General features: G+C 40.5%; 1 protein-coding gene across 3 annotated transcripts; it reads left to right on the top strand.

Moving 5' to 3' along the window:
- The first annotated feature begins 3,858 nt into the window (after positions 1–3,858).
- LOC121992812 lies at positions 3,859–21,848 on the top strand. 3 transcript variants are annotated; one of them, XM_042547396.1, is made up of 9 exons: positions 3,859–4,444; positions 5,908–6,063; positions 18,149–18,241; positions 18,409–18,591; positions 18,710–18,815; positions 18,904–19,089; positions 19,198–20,237; positions 20,886–21,208; positions 21,482–21,848. In XM_042547396.1, exons 1-9 carry the CDS (start codon positions 4,193–4,195, stop codon positions 21,537–21,539), a joined length of 2,397 nt encoding a protein of 798 aa, XP_042403330.1. In that variant the 5' UTR covers positions 3,859–4,192; the 3' UTR covers positions 21,540–21,848. The 3 variants fall into 3 exon arrangements, with proteins under 3 accessions (XP_042403330.1, XP_042403329.1, XP_042403331.1); XM_042547395.1 differs by having other exon boundaries at positions 5,908–6,093; XM_042547397.1 differs by lacking the exon at positions 3,859–4,444 and adding an exon at positions 5,458–5,600 and having other exon boundaries at positions 5,908–6,093.
- The last annotated feature ends 371 nt before the right edge of the window (positions 21,849–22,219 follow it).

Raw genomic sequence — 22,219 nt, 5'->3', positions numbered from 1 at the left:
TCAAGTTTGATACAAGCATTCAATCAAAAGCATCAACACAAGCAAATTGACAAAATTAATAAACATTAAACTAAGAAATCTAAACCACAATCCATTCATCCACTTCGATACCAACAACTACCCTCGTCGTCATACGAAGACCCGACGATCGAACCTCGAAAGTAGGTGGACAGTAGCTCATTGTCGGAATGCTGCACACTTCGACACGATGATGGTGAACAGATCTTCCACCAAAGAACTCCTTCGCTGGAAGTTGACCGGAGATAAAGACGAACTGCTGTGAAATGGAAGAATCGTCGCTCCTCTGAAATCTGCCGCCTGAACCCCAGTCAGAAGACACTGTCGGAAGGTGGATGTCTTGCCGAAGAAACCCTCTCCGGCGAGGTGAAGATGGTCGATGCCGAAGCTTGCTGCCGTCTGCCGAGTGTGCTTCTGCCGTCGCTGTTGGAATCAAGAAGAGAAGGATGGACTATAGAGGGTCGGTCGGCGGCAAGGAAGGAAGAAGAGGGTTCGTCGGCCGAAGAGAAGAAAGAAAGGAGAAAGTCACCAGTGGGGGAAGTCTTCGCGTGCCCTAACCGCGAGGAAGAAGTCGCGAGAGATAGGATGTGGCTACTGTGTCAATCGCGTGAGAGAAGAAGGGAAGGTTTCTTAATGGGTTTCAGGTTTGGGTCCATTAGAGTTTAGATCCGGATCTAATAACTAATAGGATTGAAATTGGGTTGATGAATTGGGTTTTTAAAAGTGGGCTTTTGGATTGGGTTTGAATTGGAGCTCTACTTCTTTGGATGAGGGTGATCTCTATGGACGATCCAGATCACTTGATTTGACCAAAGGGGCAGGATTTCACTGGATCTTGATCAACGATTCATATTAATTCAGCTTGATCTCATCTGTTTGACCTCCAAATCAAGTCAAATTCGATCTGATCTGACCCTAATTCATGGCTCTTTGAATTTCCTACAAAATCACATAAAAACATGAAATTAAATACCACAATTTGTAGGAAATTTATAATTAAGTCCAAAATAGATTCTCCTCACAAAATGTAATATAACCATAAAATTAAGCATGTGAAAAGGTAAAAATGTCAATAATAAGAGCCAAAATAATCAATAAAAATGCTAGTTATCAGGGTCTCTAGCGTTGGCCCTCCGTTGCTCAAGTCAAAAACAGAAGAGGAAAAAAGTGAGTACTAAGGATAAAGATTTTTTCTTGCCTTTCTTCATACCTGACGTGCTCCTTTTATACCTTTTCGGGTGACCCTCCATCTTCCCATGTTTAATGATATTGATTACTGACAGAGGATATCTTTGTCTGGACTTCTTTTCATTTAATGATAGATGGAGTCTTCTATTTGGTTTTCTCTTTCCTTTATTAATTATCCATCTTTTGTTCTTTTATCATTTTATTGCTTCATTAAGTGTATAATGCCAACGCCATTCTTCGAGCCATACGGGTGCCTCACTCGGCTCAGGCTCTCACCCCACGTAGCTTATTCTCCTGTCGACCGGACTAATTATGCTTGTTTACTCAGATGGCTGATCAGACAAGGGTCTCTCAGATCGGCCAATGATCCGCTTCCCTAGTGTTGACCGCCTTTGACTTTGACCTATACCTGGCAATTGACTCGTGCCAGGTAGACTCTTACCGCCGCATCATAATCTATTGCCGAAGATATTTGAGACTTTGTCGAATTTAAATTACACGAAATTAAATCCAACTTATCTGTCAAGATGACCTGAGTTAATAATCTTAGGCTACCAATAGGGGTTGGTTTTTGTCAATTGTTGTCCGCGGAGTAGCTGAGTGAGCATAGCGTCCACACAGCAAGGTCCAAGCCATCGAGTAAGAGCGGACGAAAGGGCCAGTCGGGTTCAGTGACCAACCGGGTAGCAAGGCTGACCGAGTTGCTGGTCAAACTGAAAGTCCGATCGAGTAGTGTGGTCGAACGAGCTAAGCGGCCAAGTGAGCTTGCGATCGGACAAGATGGAGAAGCCGAGTGAGTTGGAGGTCGTCCTAGTAGAAAGGTCGAGCGAGTGAGCTAGTTGCCGAGCGAGCTGGAGGCCGAGCGAGTGACATGAGCGGTCGGGCGAGCAAAGAGACTGAGTGGGCGAGCGAGTGACGCGCGCGACCGACCGAGCAGAATAGCCAAGTGGGCGAGTGAGTGAAATGACGGCTGAACGAATGTGGCCGGTTAGGTTGAAGTTGAGCTTGAGACTGGCTGGGTGTAGAGGCTGCCAGGCTGGTCGGGCAGATGAAGCAACCATGCAAGTGAGCCTTTGACTGAGCGAATCGACCGGGTGGGCGAAGCGTAGAACTTGACTGGGCGTGCGCACTCCAACGAGCAAGAATTGCACGACAGAGAGAGGGGCATAGGTGGGGAGCTACTGCTGTCTTTTTTTATGTGTGTAACCTTTTTCCCTATGATCACAACCTTCTTATATAGGAGCTCAGATCAACGACGACGTTAATGATCAATTAATGATCATTACTCGACAAGCTGTGAAACGCTAGCGTTTCGCTCGATTGTTTTGATTATGCATTAATCTTAATGTTGGTTGTTCCACTTGGACAAATTTTATCCCGATCAGTCCGACATTCGACACGCGCAGGTCTTGTCCACACACAAATTAAAATGGTTCAGTGCAAATTCGGGTCATGGATTTGCATCCCCTACTCACCCACGCATGATAGAGAGCATCTTCCCATACATTTGTTCATATTATCAAAGCATGTGAATGAATATAAATCAACCAAATTACCTTGAAGTTTCCAATATGGGACTAAAGTCACATTCACAATGGAGCTCTATGCCTCTTCTACTTCTTCTCCATTCACATATATCCAACAGTTATGACGTATTTGTAGGAATTTTTTCTTCTAAATAAGGAGTTCAATCAAAGGATGCTAGGCTTCTGGACTAGTCGTTACGCGTGTTTCACGATTTACCCTGGTAGTCAGTAGAAAACATCTATGGGGCCGTGCTAGTCATCCGAGAAATAATCAATGAGGTTAACTAGATTTATCAAATTTTTTTATAATAACCATTTAATAATTATATATTATAATTATTTTAGTAACTCGTAGCTTCTATAATTAAATTTAGGATGATTTTAATATTAAGTTAAAGCAATATAGATCAATTGATAAATAGTTTTTTTAATAAATTAAATATAAAATAATAATTTATTTTAACGCCATAATGCTAAATAAAGATATGTTTACATGAAAAATATGGTGGACGGCTCTTTTGACTTTATAAAAATAATGTGTTTTTTTACCATTTTAATAATTAAAGACATCCTTTTAAGATAATAATTTATAAATAAATTTTATATTAGTTAATAAAATATAATTCTCTCTTTACATATTTGTATTAAAAAAATAATAAAATGAGATGACAATGAAAACTCAGTAAACAGATTATTCATTACTTACCTATTAGCTTTATTTATAAATTTAAACAATACTTTATTCATTTATTAATTACCTATCACCTATAATTTTATTTATTTATTACCTGACATATGAATTACCTAATACCTATAATTTAAATTATACCGACATTAATTACCTATTAGCTTCATTGATAAGTTGCCTTTTTTATCTTTATATTTTAAAGAAAATAAAGTTGACCAAGAATTTCTTAAAAGTCAACGAGATTTTAAAATTTAATCACACATTTTCACTACGATTATAAGTTAAATCTTTAAAAAAGTCAACGCAATTATATATTTTGGATAACGTAAATTTAAAACTTTAGGGCAACATTTATGTTTTAATTTTTTATTTTTTATTAAATTATATTGAAGCGAGTGCGATAAAAGGGCGAAGCTTTTTTGTTGACTCCCTGGGGCCTTCTTTTGCTTGTCGGTCTCTGCTCGCTGCTTCGCGTAGCGGAGGCGGAGAGATTTTCGTGAAGGGATCGCCGGAAAGAACCTGGAAATTTCATTTCCCAAACCCACTGCACCGCCCTTGATCTTCCGCGCCTTTCTCAGATTTCCCCCCCTCCTTTATCCGTTTCATTTTCTTGCCTTTTTGCCGTCCCGATCCGTGCTCCCAATGTACTTCCATGTGTTCTGTTTGTGATTCCTCGGGATTCTCACGGTGCTTTCGTGGATTTAGGGTGTCGGTTTTTTTGAAAGAGTAGAGAAAAATCGGAGTTTTGGGCTGTCAGGGTGTGGTTGCTGGCATGGGCGACCTGCAGGCCTGGCCGGCACTGTCCGACGAAGGCTCTTTGGAAGAGGTTGGCCAACCGATGCAGCCGCATCCGCCGCCGGTTAACCCCGACCCGTCGGCGATCAGCGCGGAAAACCGGCAGGTTGCTGAGAAGGCAACCCAAGATGTCCTCCGGTGCATTCAGCCGACGGTGGTGTCCGAGCATAGGCGGAAAGGCGTTGTCGAGTACGTGCAGAAACTTTTGAAAAGATGTATTGGAATTGAGGTGACTTTTAATCTTCTTGTTTCTTTTTTGATATATTTATATTTATATATTTCAAGAATCGCGTTTGTGTCCATCCCATTACTGATTATTTCACGCATTCTCAGTAATTATATTTGATATATATTTTCTTTCAAGAATCCTGGTTGTGTTCATCCTCCTTCAGCTAATTTCACGTATTGAGTTGTTATATTTGATTCTTTTTCTAATTTTTTTGTTAGAATTTCTCAGTTGTTATCCCTTTGATCGACTAGAAATATTTTATTGCAACGATGTGCTTTCATTTGCTAGCTCGTCGTCTACAATCTAGGATATTCCTGAAAACTGCGATGTTTTTTTCTTTAATTTTTTTTTTTCAATTGCAAGACTATAAGATTATCTATTCGATTTGTGTCAACTATTTGGGCTGATCTTTAAAACTAACAACTCTCATTCATCTTTAGGTCGTGATTGTGTCAACTATTTGGGCTGATCTTATTCTCTACTAAGCATTATGCAAAGTTACGTCAATAGTAATATACAAATCAATTAAATCAATTTAACATTTCAATTCTAAAATTAAAAAAAATGAGAGAAATGATAGTAGAAGTTTTACTTGGTGAGAAAATGGTTCTATCTTATGAAAAAATTTCTTCATATGAAGTTTCAGGCGTTGCTATAGTGTGTTTATGGAAAAAAGAATTTTGGAGTTGTATTTAGTAAATCTGCATAATTATTTTGTTGTTTTTGTCAGGTTCAGTGAACGATCTCAAGGTAGAGTTTACTTGGGTTTTGGATAAACTTGGACATTTTTTTTATGTTTCTCTAATTTGTTTCTCATAGCTTTTCTCATGGTTTTCCGAATAATGCATGTAATAGGATATGTGAACGAATTCATTTTTTCTAAAGTTATCCTTATCATAAAATCTGATGAACCATCTCCTACAAAGTAATAAGGTGCAGTAGAAAACTCAAATGTAGGACTAAATGGCTGCATGCAATTTTTTATCTAGTATTATATTGTTGAAATTGGAACAATGATTGTCCATTACAAAGTGTAGGTACATATTTGGCATACTGTAAATTGCAAATGGATGTCTCTAAATTCACCATACAGGAGCATTTTTTGGTCCTTTTGGGAGTTGAAGTCAGCGACTGGAATTGGATCTTGTCGAATCAAGTATGTGAAATGATTTTGGTAGTGAAGTTGACAATAAAAGTAGTATCTTGGGTTCTGCATTGAGTTGTATTCTTAAATGAGGGTCCTAATTTTAATAACAACACTTCCCATATGTTCAAAAATCTGTGTTACTTGTTAAATGTTTTTTTATGCTAGAAAGTGTTGCACATACTTTACTCTAACCAACACATTATTATTTTTCATCTATTTTACCAAGCATTGTAGAATCTCTGTTGGTTAAACATTATCATATGATCCATTATTTGCTTTACTTGTCTCTTGACTTTGGAATACAAATATTCTGCAGGTGTTTCCATTTGGATCAGTTCCATTGAGGACTTACCTTCCTGATGGAGATATTGATCTTACTGCAATTGGTTATCCAAATTCTGAAAATGCTCTAGCAAATGATGTATGGTCTGTTCTTGACGGAGAAGAACAGTGCAAGGATGCTGAATTTGAAGTAATCGATGTGCAGTATATTAATGCAGAGGTTCTTCATTCTTTTCAAATTTGGTTTGTTGCCATTGAAATAATCATAATATATTTTTCTTGCAAACTTTTAGCTCTAATCTCTTTTCCCAGGCAATCTCTTTCATCTCCAAAAGTATCTGGACATGTAGTTCTCTTTTCCTAAAGAATTGTTAGGAGATTCAACTTTTTCTCCCTAAGAAGAGCTCTAACTATCCCTTCTACGGTGGATCCATCTATTTAAAATATGTGGTAGCTTAGGACCTGCTATCCTTATAGATCACACATTTCTGATCTTTATTTTACCTGAAGATGGTTAGATCTGGATTAAATTACTGCAATTTATTGGTGTGGGACCTTCACCTGTGCAATTTAAGTATCGAGCTAATTATTTACAATCTCCTTTTCTTATTAGGTCCATATCATTTTGCTGCACTTTCCCCATTTGTAGTGAATAAATTTAATGTTACCCTAGGTTGTTCACGCCTGATTTTCTATCAGGGGTTTTATTTTGTTAAAAGTCATAACAATGAAAACTAATGATGACTTGTTTTATGCACTATGAGGTTTGGTGAAGCAACAATAGCTATTGATCTTTCTTGCGAACATCGACGAGTGAATTACCAGTGAGTTGGCTTTGTTGCCAACTCAATCGCTGAATAACAAGGATGATGGTGTGACTAAGAGCCTACACGAAAGTAAACAAGAAGAAGAGGGTTAGAATGACGGCTAGGGGGTTCCTCGGCGCAGCCATTCTGACACTCAAGTTAGAGGATGAAGAAGATGAATATTAGGGTTTTGATGTACGTAGGTGTGAATATATGGATACCACATACTCTTTCCTTCTATTCCGTTTTCCATGTTGCCATTATTTAATTCCTTAAATAATGTGAGACTTGTTCACGCCGCTACTTTCTTCTCGAAATAATCCGAGATTTACGTGATAATTTATTCTTTTCCTGAAATAATCCTGCGTTTTATGTTACTAAGAAGCCAGGAAGCTAAGGAGACAATGACCCCAGGGTCGAAAGATGGGAGGCTAGGAAGTCGGGAGGCCCGAGAGATCGGGAGACCATAGAGTCAAGAGGGCCGAGAGTTGGGAGTTGGGAGGCCAAAGAGCCGAGAGGTTAGGAAGCAGGGATCTGGGGAGTCGGGAGGCTAGGAAGTTGGGAGACCCGAGGGGTAGGAGCTGGGAGGCTCGAGAGGCCGAGAGGCCTGAGAGTCGAGAGCTGGAGGCTAAGGAGCTGGGAGGCTTGAGACTTTTCTCTGTTGGAACCATCTCAGTAGTTTTCACCAATTCTTTCTTATTCACGTGGCGCCTACTAATCATTTCTCATATCACAAGTCTCCCCTTCAAGTCTAGTCGAAGGAGGTTAGAGTCCGACTAGACCGTTGTGCAATCGGAGTGATTGCGTAAGTGAGTCACAGATCCATTGCATATTTATAAGGATATTACGTATTAAATGTCAGCATGCCTTGGTCATCATGTCCTTAAATGCAACCACTCCCTTTAAGCACGTCGCCTGCGTCATCCACCTCGATTCCTGAACCCAGAATGCATCAAGGAGCCTCCGAAGTTGCATCACATTAATGTGATAGGACTCAAGGAAGACTGAACATTTTTTTAACAGATAATGATCACTCTTGAGTTTTTATGTGTCCCATGTGTTTGATCCTACAGTGGAAAATATATCCGCCCTTGTGACCACAGAGATTCAATGATCCTATTGGACGAGTCATGCTATATTAGGTCAGATAAGAATGTTTTACATACACTTGTTGATTCTTCCATCGTTGTTTCTTGGTCTTCTTCGTCTTTGAGTTTTCTTCTCTTCCCAGTAAGTTGTTTCCGTCCATCTTTACGAATATTTTTTTTGTTGGTCCCTTGGTAGCACATTCCATGGCCGGAGAATCTTCTTTCGCTTCTTGCTACAAATCTACCTCTTCAAGTTTTACTGATGTATCCCTAGATCGGTTGAGGATAACTTATGGAGTTCTGGTCGATCATAGCCTTTCGAATGGCAACGATCGGCTAGACCGTACTCCTCCAGGCTTTGTAAACTTCTTTCAAAGTCATATGCTCAACAGGCGACGCTTTCCTATCCTTATGTTCTTTATTGAAGTGTCGCGTTACTTTCGCATCCCATTATCACAGCTTAACCCCAATTCTTTCCGTATTTTGACTGGGGTAGTGATTCCTTTTCGCTTGTTTCGCATTCCACTTTCTCCTCGCTTTTTCTTTTCTTTTCATTTTTTCTTTTATTCGAAGGAGATGGAGGATGGGGTCTTTTTCTTCTCTTCCCGTTTTGGGATTAATTTGATCAAGGAGCTTTCTTCATCCCACAAGGGATGGAAATCCCAATTCTTTTTTGTCAAATCCCCAGGCTCCATCTCTTAGTCGACTCACTAGTAGCGAGAATTGCCCCTTCTCCAACTTTGAAAGACTACTACCTAGAGCGGGGCTACCACAATGCGTCCCACACTCGAGGAAGGATTGCTACACATGTTTGGGCTTAAGCCCAAGACCAGCTCCTCTCATCACTTCATTTGGTAAGAATCCCCACCTTCACAAGTTTTGATATCTAACTGAAGGCATGTTATTTTTTTGTAGCCGATACAATGATGAGGGCATCACTAAACAAGGTGATGAAGTTTACGACCGTAAAGCTAGAGGCGCGCCGGGTAGAAATCGTCGACTTCACCAAGGCGACGCCCGAGAAAGGAACATATCAGCTCCAGATGTAGGCCCAAAGGGGGCTCCCCAATTGGCGACGAGGGCATCAAGCCCAACAAGAGAATCGAGATCTGTTGTTGGTCAACTTGGCGCCTCAAGACCGACTTCATTTACAAAGTCGGAAGCCCCCCTTAGAAGTTCAAGGAAAAACGTCACCCATTTGGTCCACGACTGAACGAATAGGCCCCTTTGCCCCTGCACAAATCCCTGTCAGGTCCTTAGCTTCACCGATCCATTTGCCAATTCAATCACTAGATGCGCTAGTCAGATTGGAGGACCTCCTGACTATGACGCCCTTAGGACCCCAATTTTTCTGCCTCTTGTCGAATCAAGGACTTCTCGCATGGAGGCGGATCCTTTGCATGTTCCTCTAGATCCAAGTTCTTTAGGCCAACGGGAGAATATGTTTGGTGAAGAAGTTCCCTTCGCTGTGGAGCTATCCCAAGACCAAGTCCATGAAGAACATTGAATTGACCTTACCCTTTACGATCCAGCAAAAAAGGGATGACAAAAGACATGCCCATCCTAGCTTTAGTAGAGGAACATCTGCGGGGTGGAGCCAGGCACATGTCCCAATTACTAACATTAGGCTAGTGATACTCAAATTTGTCAGGGTCGCGGAGATTTGTAGGCCCGCATAGTTGAGCAGGAGGCCCAGTTAGCTGCAACCGCTTCTCAAGAAATGTTAGCAGCGACTCAACAGGAAATAATTATCGTCCAGTCGAAAGTCAATCACTTGAAGCAACAACAAGCAGACCCCACTTCTGACTAGGTGACGATCACTTGACTAAAAAGGAGAATAACGGAGACAACGACAGAAAGAATCAGCTTGGCGCATAGCGTGAGTTAGCTATTGGTAGAGATAGACATGTTGACAACTGCTGCAGCTGACCATCAAATAAAATTGGAAGTCGTTGTAGCCAAGAAGGTAGTCATCCAAGCTAGTTTGGATGCCATTCGGCATGAGCTAGAGGTCTTAAGAGTGGAACTGGGAGCCACTTGAGGAGAAGTTGTATCGGCCAAGGCCTTGGCGGAAGCTCGATGATACGATTTGGAGGCTGCCCTTATCATAATTGAAGATGTAGCTGCAGTGCAGGGACAGGAGGCCTCCTTGACGGAGTTGCAAGCCTCTATGGCTATGGTGGAGTTGGAGTCCCAAAAGGATCAGGTGGAGGGCTAGGTGTCTGAGTTTAAGGAGTACCAGGTAGGAGAAGGCGATCGATAGACCATCAAAAAAAAGGAATTTGTTCAATTGGAGGAAGTTTATGATATGGTCAGCACTGTCTTCATCTGCATAGTGCAACATGGAATTGATGGTACCCTGAAGCAGCTAGTAGAGAACAAAAAGCTTCCCACAAACTCCCCCCTCCCAGCCATTGACCTTCTGAAAATCAACGAGAGCATCCCAGATGAAGATACTACTAATTTTTAAGATGTACTTATCTTTGTAATAGTTTTTCGTCAATATAGTAGAAGTTTGGGAGATGTGTTGTTTTCCTCTATGATTATAGAGATGAGGATCTTGACCCCGACTATGCCCAAGTCTGGGAAAATTAGAACCCTAAAAAGGATAAGGTGATACGGTATTCGCTCGATCCTTGTATGAAGGAGAGTCCACTATTGCACCTTCAAGGATCTAAACCCTGAATACGTCCAAGTTCGAGGGAATTTGGGTCTGAAAAGGACAAAGTTATACCGTACTTGCTAGCTCGCTCGATCCTTGTACGAAGGGGAGTCCGCTACCATAACTTAGAGGATCTCGACCCCAACTATGTCCAAGTCTGGAGGAGGTTGGGCCCCGAAAAGGACAAGGTGATGCGGTACTCGGTCTACCCTTGTACGAAGAGAAGTCCGCTACCACAGCTTAGAGGATCTCAACCCTGACTACGTAAGTTCGAGGGAATTTGGGCCTGAAAAGGACAAGGTGATGCGGTACTCGCTCGACCCCTATACGAAGGGAAGTCCACTACCACAATGATCTCGACCTGACAATGTCCAAGTTTGAGGGAGTTTGATACGGTACTCACTTGACCTTTGTACGAAGGGGAGTCCGCTACCGTAGCTTGAAGGATCTCGACCCCGACTATATCTAAGTTCGGGGGAGTTTAGCCTTGAAAAGGATAAGGTGATACAGTACTCGCTCGACCCTTGTACGAAGGGGAGTCTGCTATCGTAGCCTGGAGGATCTTGATCCCAACTATGTCTAAATCTGGAGGAGTTTTGGCCCTGAAAAGGACAAGGCGATATGGTATTCCCTTGACCCTTGTACGAAAGGGGGTCTGCTACCGCGGCTTAGAAGATCTCAACCCCAACTACGTCTAAGTCTGGGGAAGTTTGGGGCCAGATCTGAGTCTAAAAGAGAAATAGCCATTTATTCAATAAGAAAAGTACAAAACATAGATAAGCATTAAAGAGATAATCTTAAAGTTGTAAAGTAATTCTCAAGTAAAGTAAGGTTTCAGGTGGTTGATGCTCCATGGTCGATCGAGCTTTTTACCATCTGTATCTTCTAGATAATAGGATCCTGAGCTCTGCTTGTTAATCACTTGGAAGGGTCCTCCCCATTGTGGCTTCAATTTGCTTACATTTCCAACCGGTTTAACCTTCTTCCAGACCAGACATATGACTTAGAAAGTATGAGGAATCACTTGTTTATTGTACTTGATACACATCCGTTGTCGATACACCTTAAGTCGAGCAACCATTTGTTCTCGAGTCTCAGTGATCAAATCGAGATCCAGGAGTCGTTCAGAATTATCTTGTCTATAAGTGCTTTTTCAGATTAACTCTTCTCCAATTTCTACTAGGACGATTGTCTCCTCTATAAACGAGATGAAAAGAAATCATTCTGGTGTTTTCTCGTGATGCGGTTCGATAAGCCCATAGGATACTTAGCAACTCGTCCACCCAATTACCCTTGACATAATCTAATTTAATTTTGAAACCACGAACTATTTATTGATTGACCACCTTGGTTTGACCATTGCTCTATGGGTAGGCTATTGAAGTGAAGGTTTGTTGGATTCCAAATTCTTAACACCATTCTTTTAGTCGTCGAACCTGAAATTGTCTGTCATTATCAAAGATAAGCTTGTGAGGGATGTCATATCGACAAACGATATTCTTCCATGAGAATTTTTCGCCTGCATCTTCAGTTATTTGGGCCAATGCTTCCGCCTCAATCCACTTAGAAAACTAATCAACAGCTACCAAGAGAAATTTCTTCTGTTGAAGCCCTATCGAAAAGGGTCCCTCAATATCCATGTCCCACTGATCAAAGGGGTTGATACAATGGAAATCTTCAAAAACTCCGTTAGGTGGTGAGTGAGGTTCTGATGCCTTTGATAATGAATGCAGGTTACGACAAATCAGACATTATTGACTTGCATTGTTGGCCAGAAGTACCCAGCTAATAATGTCTTCTGAGCAAGTGTCCTTCCTCCAATATGAATTTCTCATATACCTTTGTGAACCTCTCTCATTACATAATCTGCAAAGGAGAGGGCGCGAGAAGGATCGCCGATACAATATGTCCTCAACTAAAGTGAAGCAGGGAACTCTTCTTTTAAGTAGTTGGGCTTGTTTAGGATCGAGAATTCCTTGTTTGAGATAAGTAATGATAGGTGTTCTCCAATTGGCGGACTCATCCTGACTCGAAGCTTGCTTGATCCGGAAACTTGTAGAGTTTTAGACACACAGTCGTCTGTTCTCCATCCTTCCACCATCCTTCAAGTACGCTTACTAGTTTGGCTAGTTTGGCCGCCTTTTGATTATCTACCCGAGGAATCTTTTACAGGGTGACTTCTTGAAAATCGCCTTTTAACTTTTTGAGAATGTCCGCGTATCACCCACAATTAGATGTTTCTAATTTTAAAACTTCCTTCTAGTTGCTAGGCCACCAATTGATCTGAATAGATGATCACTCGAGTGGCTCCGACTTGCATCGCTACTTGAAGTCCTGTGAGTAAGGCCTCATATTCGACTTCGTTGTTGGACACTCGGAATTCAAGCCGAACAGAAAGTTGGAGCACATATTCTCTAGGAGATATTAGTAATATCCCGACTGCGCTGCCTTACCGGTTGAAAGAGTCGTTCAAATAAATCTTCCAAGTCCTGTCTGCCTCTTGGTCAGGAACTTCTATTGAAAAATCCGCTAAGGCATGAGCTTTAATAGCTGTTTGCGACTAATATTGGATATCATATTCACTCAACTTGGTAATCCACTTGATCAACGTCCCCGAGGCTTTATGATTAGTTAACACTTTGCCCAGGCTACTATTGGTGAGGATTGTGATCGAATGAGAGAGGAAGTACACCCTTAATCGACAGGCCATGAGGGTCAATCCGAAAGTTAATTTTTCTAGATTAATGTATCTTCTTTTAACATCCTTTAGTAAAGTCCCAGGAAATAAATGGAGTGTTGTATACCATCTTGTCGGAGTAGGATTACGGCGACTGCTCTTTTAGATGTTGATAGATATACCCATAGCATTTCTATTGTCACCGATTTGGAGAGCACGAGTAGTCGAGATAAATATTCCTTTAATTCAGCAAAAACTTTATTACATTTTGCGTTCTACTTGAACTTATAAGCTTTTCTCAATATCTTAAAAAAGGGTAAGCTTCGATCAGTCGAATAGGAGATGAATCGGGAAAATGTCGTAATACCTCCGGCCAATTGTTGTGCCTCCTTAAGAGTTTAGCAGGGTGGAAGCATGTTCTAGAGCGTTGTATCTTCTCGGGGGATTTGCCCCGATTTCCTTGTTCAGTCACAATGTATCCAAGAAATTTTCTGCTTTTGACCCCAAATAGACACTTGCTGGGGTTAAGTTTAAACCCATATTGTTTGAGTGTGTGATATGTCTCCTCAATATCTGAGAACAATGTATCAGATCGAGCAGACTTGATTAAAATATTATCAAGATACATCTCAATGTTTCTCTCGATTTGATGCTTAAAGACTCGATCCATGAATTGTTGATAGGTTGCTCCTGCATTCTTTAATCCAAACGACATGACAGTATAACAAAAGGTTCCATTAGCGGTTATGAAACTAACCTTTTGTTGATCTTAAGAAGCTAAGGGAATCTGATGATATCCTTGATAAGCATCCAAAATTCATATGAGTTCACAATCGGAAGTTGAGTCTATTGGTTGATTAATATAGGGTAGGGGTAATAATCTTTTGGGCAGTCTTTATTGAGGTCACGAAAGTACCCTCCATTTATCATCCGATTTGGACACCAACACCACATTAGTGAGCCAAGTGGGGAATTGCATGTCTTGTATGTGGCCCGCTTCCATTAACTTGGTGATCTCCATTTGAATTACTTGATCATGCTCTGATGAGAAGCTACACTTCTTTTGTCGAACGGGTCGTACTTTCGGCAGTGTGTTCAACCGATGAACCATTATAGTAGGTGAAACACCCATAACGTCCTAGGAGGACAGGCGAAGACGTCATAATTGCGTAAGAGGCATGCGATTAGTTCTTGTTTTAGCTCTGAAGGAAGGTTGATCACTACTCGAGTGATCTCGGTTGGCCGGTCGGGATGGATTCGTATATTTTCATGATTTTCCTGTAGAAGGGACATTGGCATCTTTTGGACGACTTGGATAACATTATCTCGTGTTTGACGTGTTTTGCGTGAGTCGGTTCGAATTATATCCATATAGCATTTTCTTGCCATCAATTGGTTACCTTTACCTCCCCGACTTAGCTTCTCACCGGGAATTTGATTTTCTAATGAAAAGTGGAGACCACCGCTTGAAAGGTGCTTAGTGCCAGCCTCCCTAGTATAACATCAGTGTTACGATGATAAAAGATGTTTGTCGAGTTCGCACTAGGGGCTCCTCTCCCAAGGATAGGGAGAGGTTAATTGACCGATAGGTTGTACCTCATGTCCTGTGAAACCATACAGGGAGTGTGTATAGGATGAAACTCCTTGTCGTCCAGCTGCATTTGATCGAAATCATTTTTAGAGATGATGTTGACAGAATTGCCGGTGTCAATGAATACTCTTTTTACTCGATAATTGGCGACGAAGGTTTCAATTACTAAATATAGGGGGCCTCAACTCTTGCTAGATCCTTGGGTTTGAAATTTATGCAAGGACCGCCCTCTTCCCCAACTAATGTTAACGTAACTTTCCAGCCTTCTGCCATGAGCCCTTCGGGCTCAAGTGGAGTTTCCATCTATGGGTCCACCCGACATTATGTTTACGGTCCCTCGAGCATCAATCTTGTCATTGCTTGTATCTTTTTCTTCGGCCTTCTGACGAGATTGAGAAGAGTCTCGGGATTCTTTTGAAGGAGAACAGGATCTTCGACACACGGGTCGGTCGGTATCATGGTGGCGACGACGTTTGTAGGGTTCAGGAGACTTCCTCTTGTCTGACTCACTCCGATTGGTGTTCCATTGGTCAGCTATTCGTTTCAACTCTCTTGCATGCTGTTAATAATTTTGAATGGAATGAGTATTTGATTGATAGTAGGCACAGTACCGAATCACCTCAGGGGATCGTCGTTCGGATTTGGGAGCAGGAGTCGGGGCTACCTCCATGGCTTGTACCACATTTTCTCCCCTCCGATTTGTGAATTCCCGATTTCGCAAGAGTGGGGGAGGAGCTCTCTGATCTTGACGAGTGGGGACAAGAGCCGACATTTCTTTTCTCCCCTCTGATTTGTGAATTCCCAATTTCGCAAGAGAGGGAGGAGCTCTCTGATCTTGATGAGTGGGGACAAGAGCCGAAGTCGGCATTTCTTTTCTCTTAGCTAACTGAGCTTTCTTGACTTGAATATATTTAAGTGTCCGGACTTGTAACCCTTCAAAATTGGTTGGAAGCTTTTTTACTAAAGATTTGAAAAAAATTCCATCAACCAAGCCTTGAGAGAAAGTATTAACCTGTTGGAGTAACTGAGGGTTCTTTGATTACTCGATTAAACCGTTGCAAGTATTCTTTTAGGGGTTCTTTGAATTTCTACCTAAGAGCAAACAAATCATGTGGTGTTTTCTAATATCTTCAACTAGTTGCAAAGTGTTGCATGAAGACGACTTTAAATTCTTCAATGGTCTGAATAGAAGAAGCGGGGAGTCGATTAAACCATTTCGAACCGATAGTGTGGTTAAGAAAACTCAACACTTGACACCATTCGTATACTAGTGTAATAAAGAAGTATTCTCAATTTTACAGATGTGATCTTCTAGATCTGTATTTCTATTATATTCCTCGATTTGCAATACCCGAAATACCTTAGCAATTCATCCTAGAGGATGCCTTTTGAGAACGGAGGATCTCAAGGGGCTTTCGATCCACCAAATTCAGGGCTTTTCCCCCTTGGAAAACCTCAATGAGGGGTTTCATCAGAAGATTCTATAGAAGGTTCTTTAGCGACGAACTTACCGATTGGTATGAGAGAAGCAGTTTGCAGCGTTCCGGTAGGCCAAGGTACCGGCGGCGGTTTAGTTGAAGGATGCGAGGGTTGCCCCTTTAACACCGTTTGCATTGCCGCCGTTACCAATTTGTCAAAATCCACTGTTGGCATGGCGCTGACATTAGGTCTTCCGGTATCATCCATATTTAAGTTCCGGTTCAGGTCTTAACTCAGTTTTCGCACAGATGGTGTCAATTCGATCCTGCTTGCGAACATTGACGAGTAAATCACCGGTGAGTTAGCTTTGTTGGCAACTTAATTGTCAATCGCTAAATAACAACGTGGATGATGATGTGACTGGGAGCCTAGACGAGAGTAAACAGGAAGTAGAGTGTTAGAATGACAGCCAGAGGTTCCCCGGCATAACCACTCCGACGCTTAAGTTAGAGAATGAATAAGATGAATATTAGGATTTTGATGTACGTAGGTGTGAATATGTATAAGGATTACCTTTTCATAAGGAGATCACATACTCTTTCCTATTATTTCTTTTTCCATGTTGACATTATTTAATTTCTTAAATAATGTGAGACTTGTTCACGCCTTTCTTCCTAAGGAGGCAATGACTCGAGGGGCGAGAGTTGAGAGGCTGGGAAGCTGGGAGGCCCGAGAGTTGGGAGCCGGGAGCCGGGAGACTAAGGAGACTGAGAGGCTAGGCAGTCGGGAGCTAGGAGGCCAAGGAGCAGAGAGTTCGGAGGCGAAGGAGCCAGGAGGCCTGAGAGTCGGGGGCCGGAGGCTAGGGGTCCGGGAGGCTAGGAAGTCGGGAGGCCTGAGAGTTAGGAGTTGGGAGGCCAATGAGCTGGAGGGCCCGAGAGACTAAGAGGCCTTAGGAGGCCCGAGAGTCGGGAGCTGGGAGGCCAAGGAGCCGGAAGGCCCGAGACTTTTCTTTGTTGTAACCATCTCAGCAGTTTTTACCAATATTCTCTTATCCATGTGGCACCTAATAAGTTGGAGGGCCCAAGAGGCTGAGAGACCTTAGGAGGCTTGAGAGTCGGGAGCTAGGAGGCCAAGGAGCCGGAAGGCCCGAGACTTTCCTTTGTTGTAACCATCTCAGCAATTTTTACCAATATTCTCTTATCCATGTGGCACCTACTGATCATTCCCCGGATCAACTATGATTAACATGACTTGGGTTTTTTCTTCTTCTCTGTCGAATTGTCTACTGTGTTTACTCTACTAACTCTGTCACAGTGTGTTACATACAATGGTAATAAGTATCTGTCTCTTTTTTTATCATAATAACTGTTCACTGAAGCAAACATATTTACATGGATAACGCTGATACATTCTTTGGGTAGCAGACTTTCAAATGTCGAGAGCCTAAAATATTTGGACTTTCATAGTTTGTGTGCAGTAAATTGCAAACCTTATCTATCAAAATGAGATCAGAGCCATATGTAAAAATTTGACATGTTTTATTGCTTTATATGTCAAGTAATGTGATAATTATCACTGGAAACTTTCTGGATATAATATTGTAAACATGCTAGCTGCGGCATATTTCTGGTCAACAACTCTATTGCATAAGTGGACCATGCTTTTCCTTCTATTTTGTTCTGTATCATTCTGACGGGTAATGAACTGTGAAAATGAGATTCTACTTTCTTGTCCTAACATCTGTTTGTTCTATGCTGTATATGCTGCTCCAATTTAACTGTTTTCCAAGTTGAAAATGCTGTGAAAACATAATTATGCGCGCCTAAACTTCTGTTCAGTATATACCAACATAGACATTTACACAGTTTTACAAATGATGCTTCTTTCTGCAAAATGGTCTACTTTCTTGTTTATGAATTTGCATTTGTATTTATGTAATTGGATCTGGGGCATCATTGCTAACAAGAAATTATTGATGCTGACTGTATGCTTATCATGTTTTGACAATTGATGGTTGGTTTTATCACGGCAGGTCAAACTCGTTAAATGTGTTGTCGAGAACATTATTGTGGATATATCCTTCAATCAGATTGGTGGGCTCTCTACTCTTTGCTTTCTAGAGAAGGTACAAATAAATGCCTAAAAGCCTTAATAATACAATATTGGAATCAAAATTGATTTTCTCAAATAAAATTGATTTTCTCAAATAAAATTGATTTATATGCTTAGTTTACATCTTTTTATATGATCTATATTGTTCTATCATAAATTCAGATTTGTCGCTTATTATAGGTTGACCAAAAAATTGGCAAGGACCATCTATTCAAACGCAGTATAATATTGATAAAAGCTTGGTGCTACTATGAGAGTCGCATTCTTGGTGCTTATCATGGTTTGATTTCTACATATGCACTGGAAACACTTGTTTTGTATGTTTTCCATCTCTTCCATAATTCTCTGGATGGCCCTTTAGCGGTGGGTGTTCCATAGATACTTGAGCATGCTTTAAGGAATCCTGTTCTATTTACTGATTTTTTGCTGCTAGTGTCTTAATAACGATTACTCAAGGTTTCAAGAAAATGTCTGTATTTAGGTTCTGTATAAGTTTCTGGACTTCTACAGCAAATTTGAGTGGGATAAGTACTGTATTAGTTTACAGGGCCTGATTTCTGTTTCGTCATTGCCCGAACCATTAGTAGGTAAGCAGATGTTCTATTTCACATCCTAGCTTTTTTATTTGATAAAATAGTTATATATGGTTCTTTATCATCAACTATTCTTCAACAGCTGATATGCCAGACTTTAATGGGAGCAATTTACTGTTTAGCAAGGAATTTATTGAGGAGTGCGTCGAGATGTTTTCAGCTCCTTTAAGATTGTCAGAAACATCCCCCAAGGTGTTCTCAAAAAAGCACCTGAATATTGTGGATCCCCTAAAACAGAATAATAATCTTGGACGCAGTGTCAGCAAAGGTTAGCCTTATACTTACTCAATTTCTTTGGATTTAATTTGAAATGGTAGCTTCTTTGACTTTGGCATCTTATAGTTGTGCTAATTTGCTATTCCCTTCCAAATCTCAGGCAACTTCTATCGCATTCAAAGTGCATTTGCATATGGTGCTCAAAAGCTTTGTCGGATATTAAAGTTATCCATGGAAAATATTGCTTCTGAGGTTGGCACATTTTTTGCAAGCATTCTGGAGAGGCACGGAACTGGAGAAAGACCAGATGTTCTATCTTCATCTCCTAACTCGTTAGACTCTGAATTTATTCAAGATACTGGGGTTCACTGTACTTCCTCAAGATACTTGAGTTTGGGTGGTTTGCCAATCAAGGATTGCAATGCCATATTGAATAGGGAACTACTTAATATCAAGATGTCAGATTTGGATAAGTCTGATTTTCAATCACGATCTGACAGCGTTAAGGGTTTGGATTCAGAAGCCAGGGAGTGTGCTAGTTTAGATGCTTTGAGTTTGACGGCTATTGAAAGTTCAATTGCTTCTCCATCTCATGGCGACTCATCTTCTGGAGATGCATATTATTCACCCCCATTATTCTTCCATGCAGAAAATGACTCCAAGAATGCCATACTTGATACTTTAAACTTGAGAGACACTGCAAATAAAGAAGTATCTTTGAGCAGATCTACAGCCTCTAACGAGGAAATCAACTATGAAATTGCGTTACTACTTGGTACTAGTAAATTGTGGTTTAAAACCAACTCCATGTCTGAATCCACTCATAGCATTCATGGGTCTTCAAGGGCAAGTTGGAATTCCAATCTATCAGGACAGTCAATTCATGCAGACTGCTCAAATGAGGACGATGGAAACACTAGAAACTCCAAGTTCAGCAAATTATCAGATCTCGTTGGTGAATTCGATGTACATTATCAGAATCTTCTATATGCTCTGGGTTCACAGGGGCAAGAGTATTTAATGAATCAATACATTATGCCCGTTCATAGGAGTATTTACATGCATATGGCAACAAATAATCTAGTTCCTGCGTCGCCATATTCTCCTACTGCCTACTCTATGAATCAATACTTGATACCTGGTGTTTATTGTGCTAAAGATGTCCAGAAAAGGGGAACTGGAACATACTTTCCTGACCCGGTATGTACTTTTGACTTGTACTGTTAAACCTACTACTAGCACCTAATAGTTAATACCACTATGTTTTTATAAGAAAAACATAGACTAGTTGATGTAGACTAAAACATGACTACAAAAATATAAACATAATTAAGCAAATCTCTAGAAATATTTGATGGAGCATGTATATCAATGATCGCTTCAACCTCAGATTGGTACGCAACCAACAGCCAACAATGTCTTTGACCCCAATCAACCACATCCTCCCCATTGGGGGCATGCCTCTTTTGAAAAACTCAAACCCTAAAAGGAGTGTTCTGGTGTGTTAATTGTGGAAAAGAAATATCTTATTGTTGTCTATTGATAAGAAATACTCACATAGTATTTATAGGACTAGATCTAGAGGTGTGGGACTAAACGCATTATGCCTAATACCTAATAACTCTGCACTGTTAACATTTATGAATTCTCTGTAGGCCCTCCATTCAAATATTTTTACTAGAATCTATTAACAAACTCTGTTAGAGAACGGATAATCCTGACGTAATTTCGGAGTCAAAAGGTTTTTTTTTTCAACAAAAAAGCACAGAATTTTCTTCTTTGCATTCCTTTTTCTTTTTGCATGTATTATTACTGGCTCTGAGGTTCTTCATTTGTTAAATTTTGTAGAACTCTCGCTCATACAGAGAAAAACAATCACCTCGGAAAAGAAAGAATCCAACTTCTTCAAGATCCCGATCCCGCAATAATAGCCGTTGGGATGGACAGCAAGATAGGAACTTGCTTGATGAAGAAAATGATGAACCATTGTCGCAAGTTTACAGTGCAAATGATCATGGAATACTGGAGTTTGGGTCCCTTGGTCCTGTTCCACTAAGAGTCTTCTCAAAACAAAGCAGCAGACATGAAGTAACTAGTCCTAATCGGAGCAATGCTACAGCAACAGCTGTGCCGACAAATCAAAGATCCTCATCAAACATACAATTTGGAAGGTAAGAGCTTTCCAAAGGTTTTATGTTTCTATCATTGAAAGAAGCAATTTATGCATATCTTCATCCATAGTTTCCAACAAACTATGCACAAATAACACCAGTGAAGCATAACATGAGTGGCTGTTTTAATTGAAATTTTGTTCAGTCAACGTAATCACTCTGATTAATTCATATCGAGTTAACATAAATAGGAAAATAAACAAGCATGCTAGTCTTTTTATAATAAGTCTGTATGGTATGATATCTCATAAATTCCATGTTTGAAACATGCAGGCTGACTAAACCCTATCAGCTAAAGGATGAAGGTGACTTCCCTCCTCTGAGTGGCTAAGCCTCTCCTGGGCACTGTCAAGCTGAGGATGAGCAGGTAAAAAGAGGGGCATGTAGCTGTCGAATACTGAAGCAGTATCGCAAGGAGCTGCAAAGAATGTTTATCTGATTCTTGTGACAAAATTGTTTCCTGTACATTCTACAATTTTCCCCTCGTTTTCTTAGAATCACCCCCTCTGCCGGGTGCATACAACTTTGTTTTTCTTTTCTGTAGGAGATAAGTTGTAAGCAGGAAGAATGTTATACCCAGTAGACAGTATTAAAATAACACCTTATATAAATAAATAAACGTCTTTGATATACTGTCCAACTTAGGCTTCATATCTGTCCGCGTCCAATGTAATTTTTTTTTTCAAAAAAAACTTAGGGTTTATGCTTTAGAATTTAAGGTATAGTATTTAATGTTTAAAAAGTGAAAAAAAAAAGCACCAAGTATCTACGGGATGGGTAACGTAAGGTGGTAATATATCATTCTTCTATATTCATTACCATCACATACTACAAATAATTAATAATTACTGATCTATTCTAAGCAAATTAAATCTGGAGACGTTTTAAGTCTAGTTTTACTACTTTAAGTCCTAAGGCTATATATATATATATATATACTCCTCAAATTGCCAATGAAAACATAGCGACGTTGCTTTGTTTAACAACCTCTCCATTCTCGATTGTAAGTTT

The sequence above is a fragment of the Zingiber officinale genome, chromosome 6B (genome assembly GCF_018446385.1).
Source record: "Zingiber officinale cultivar Zhangliang chromosome 6B, Zo_v1.1, whole genome shotgun sequence".
Taxonomy (NCBI): domain Eukaryota; kingdom Viridiplantae; phylum Streptophyta; class Magnoliopsida; order Zingiberales; family Zingiberaceae; genus Zingiber; species Zingiber officinale.
Note: the sequence above shows the minus strand (reverse complement) of the source record. Positions and strands in the feature narration are given on the sequence as shown.